The 3,343-nt window shown below is 29.9% G+C and overlaps 1 protein-coding gene across 1 annotated transcript; it reads left to right on the forward strand.

Annotated features, from left to right (window-relative positions):
- The first annotated feature begins 715 nt into the window (after positions 1-715).
- On the forward strand, positions 716-3,214 carry LOC123267971. Its single transcript, XM_044732855.1, has 3 exons — positions 716-1,379; positions 1,575-1,858; positions 2,411-3,214. The coding sequence occupies exons 1-3, from the start codon at positions 716-718 to the stop codon at positions 3,212-3,214; spliced, it is 1,752 nt and encodes a 583-aa protein (XP_044588790.1).
- The last annotated feature ends 129 nt before the right edge of the window (positions 3,215-3,343 follow it).

The following is a 3,343-nucleotide window of genomic DNA, read 5'->3' on the forward strand; positions in this document are numbered from 1 at the left end:
GCTCTGTGTTGGTAAGCCTGGTTGTTCGGTACTAACTTCATTTAGTTGCTTTGCTCTCAACGCTTTACTATATCTTCTCGTCATTGTCTTTGTTCATTGATACTGACTGTTTTTTCAATCCGTTATATTATTAATTTAATTAGTTAAAATATATTAGTTATAAATTTTGTGACCATAATGGTGAAAACAGTGTACTTGATTGGTGATGTGTTAAGTGAATTAGTTGGAAAAAAATTACCCTCTCTGAAAGAGGTTATGTCGCTTTTATTTTATTATCTTGATACGAAAAATTTTTCAGTTAAAGAAAGTATATCAATCACTATCGACAAAGTTTTTGAAATTTGGTGTGCGGCACAAATCCCGACAAGAGAGAAAAGATCTGCTTTTTTGAAACTAATCTCAAATCACAATCGATGGAAGAATTTACAAAAAAACCGTAAAATGAAAAAGTCAAAGTCTCAAAAAAAAAAGGAATCCGTTTTTCAGGATGAATTAAATAAACTATTTGATGTAGCTCATGCGGATGTTTTAAATATACTGGACAAAGAAAAAAGATTATTTTATTTGGGACAAAAATCTTCCAGTCGACGTGGTTTTATTTCATATAATTCTCAACCAATTTTAGAAGATGTCGAAGACATGGATGTTGATATCAGCAATTATGATAATAATAACAATAATAGTGATAATAATAGTGAAGAGAACATTGATAGCAATGATAAACTATAATAATAATGGTAATGATAGTAATAATAATGTCGGAGAGTTTGATAACGACAATGTCAACTATTATTGTGCAGTTGAGACTGATGATGTTGCTAATCATAAAATATCAAGTCATCCATCTCAATTATCCCAGAAATCTTTGGAAAGTAATACTTCTCGTATAATCTCTAATTATGAAGATGAAATGCCAAAACAACAAGTTCCAAAAATTGATATAATGACACCAGAACTTGCTGCGGCTTTGGATAGAGCTAACGTGACTAGTAGGATGGCGACTTACATTATTGCTGCTTTATTATCTTGCTTGAACATTGATTGTGCAAGCGTAAACTTTAGTCATGTGACTATTCACCGAGCAAGGGAAAAATTCCGGAAAGAAGCGGCGTTAAATCTGAAGACTAATCTGGAAACTGACAATTATGTACTACATTTTGATGGAAAACTGTTATCAGATATTACAGGTACAGAACAAGTTGACCGGCTTCCGATTATTTTATCATCATCAGGTAAATTTCAACTGTTAGGAGTTCCTAAACTAGAATCTGGGACTGGACAAAACCAAGCTTCAGCTATTATTAAAACAGTAAAACAATGGGATATTAATACTGACAACATCAAAGCATTGTGTTCTGATACTACGGCGTCAAATACGGGTAAATAATTTATTAATAAAAAAAATATAACATGGTTGATTACCGTAATGTTTAAATGCTAAATCAAATCAGATTTTTAGTATTAACCATTAATTTCCAAGTTATGAGTTATTTTTTTTTCCAAATTGAAAAGATTTCTCCGTACTACTCTAAAAAATCGATACTTCACTAGCAATTCTCATTTTATTTTTTCAGGAATCAGAAATGGTGCGTGTGTATTAGTAGAAAAGGCTCTTAGTAGAAAACTGTTGTACTTGCCATGCCGACACCATATTTTTGGAATTGTTCTTCGAAGTGCATTTGAAGTATACTGGCCTGCTTCGTCTGGCCCAAACGTTCCAATTTATCAGAGATTTAAAAAGAAGTGGGATGAAATTGACCAATCAAACTTTACGGCTGGTATTTGTGACAAAAAAGTTTTGGAAGTAATAACACCAATCAAAGATGAGATTTTGAAATTCGTTAATAATCAAATAGAAGTAAAATTTTTTAATCCAGCGCTGAAGAATTATTAACTGATGTTAAAGTGGAAAAAGAAAAATGTATAAAGTTCAGTATAATTGAGGAGCTGATTTTCAAAAGGGTATCTTTTCATATTTTAAAATACCAGTTTTCTGAACTTTTAAATACTAATTACTTTGAGAATTATGAACATTTATAAATGAAAATCGAATTGCAGCTTCATAACCGATTGCACTTTATAGCTAAATTAAAAAAAGTTCAATACAAATAGTTATAATTGAAGATAACTAGTTTTTTGTCTCGATTAATCAAAAATCAAAAGATACCCTTTTGAAAATAAGCTCCTCAATTATCAATTTTACTCTGATTAATTAACTTGCCGTCGTGATTAAAAATATTGAAAATCAGTTTCACATGACTGTTATACTTTCAATCATCTTTAACGATTAAAATTGCGTTTGTAAAATATTTTACAACTTTTACCTCACATCAGTTAATAATAATTAGTCTTCTCAACTTTGAAATTGCGATATAATCAATTTCATTTTGACTTATAACTTTTTTTGTAGACGGATCATTGTCGAGACGATTACCGTGAACTTCTGGAATTATCATTAATATTTTTGGGTACTACTACCACAAATATTACATTTAAGCATCCTGGAGCGGTCCATCATGCAAGGTGGATGGCTAAAGCAATATATAGTTTAAAAATTTTTTTATTCAGAAATGAATTTCATCTTACTAAATCGGAAATAGATGGATTACGAGAACTTTGTTTATTTATCATAATATTCTATTTAAAAGCTTGGTTCACTGCGCCGTGTGCTATAACAGCACCTAATAATGATTTAACTTTGATTAAAGAATTAATTTCATATGAAAGATTTAATAATAGTCTTTCACAGACATGCTCACAAAAATTAGCCGATCACTTGTGGTATTTAAACAACGAGCTGTCTGTTTTATCTCTCTTTGATAAAAATGTTTCAGTTGGAACAAAAAAAAGAATAGTTCATGCTCTTAAAAACTGTAAAGCCAATGAAACTACAACAAATCGCTTTATAATAGATAAGAAAAATTTAGAGTCATTATTAAATAAAGATCTTAGTCAATTTATGTCTATGAGATCGATTAATATATTTGAATCGTTTGATTTGTCGTATGAGTTCATTGATGAGGATGTTACTTTGTGGCCTCAGAATCCGAATTTCTTAGAAAACTTGGAGTATTTCGGGAAACTTCAAGTTATGAATGATGTAGCAGAACGCGGCTTGGCATTGATAGAGCAGTATAATCGATGCTTAACGAAAGATGAAGAACAGCTTCAATATTTGTTGCAAGTAGTGACAGAACTAATATTTTCAAGTTGAAAAATTGTTGTAACAAGTTGTAAATATAGTTTTTTGTTATAAAGAATTAATTGTTCAATTAAATTTCTTAATATTTAGTAAAAAAAAAATAAATTTGTTATAAAAGAGACCAAAAAATCATTTATAAGA

This window comes from Cotesia glomerata, linkage group LG6 (assembly GCF_020080835.1).
Source record: "Cotesia glomerata isolate CgM1 linkage group LG6, MPM_Cglom_v2.3, whole genome shotgun sequence".
Lineage (NCBI taxonomy): Eukaryota > Metazoa > Arthropoda > Insecta > Hymenoptera > Braconidae > Cotesia > Cotesia glomerata.

Bases quoted from the DNA above. Each gene is read 5' to 3' on its own strand.
- LOC123267971 (XM_044732855.1), top strand. From the start codon at position 716: ATGATAAACTATAATAATAATGGTAATGATAGTAATAATAATGTCGGA. The intron at 1,380-1,574 runs GTAAATAATTTA...TTATTTTTTCAG, and splicing joins TACTACGGCGTCAAATACGG to GAATCAGAAATGGTGCGTGT. The intron at 1,859-2,410 runs GTAAAATTTTTT...CTTTTTTTGTAG, and splicing joins TCGTTAATAATCAAATAGAA to ACGGATCATTGTCGAGACGA.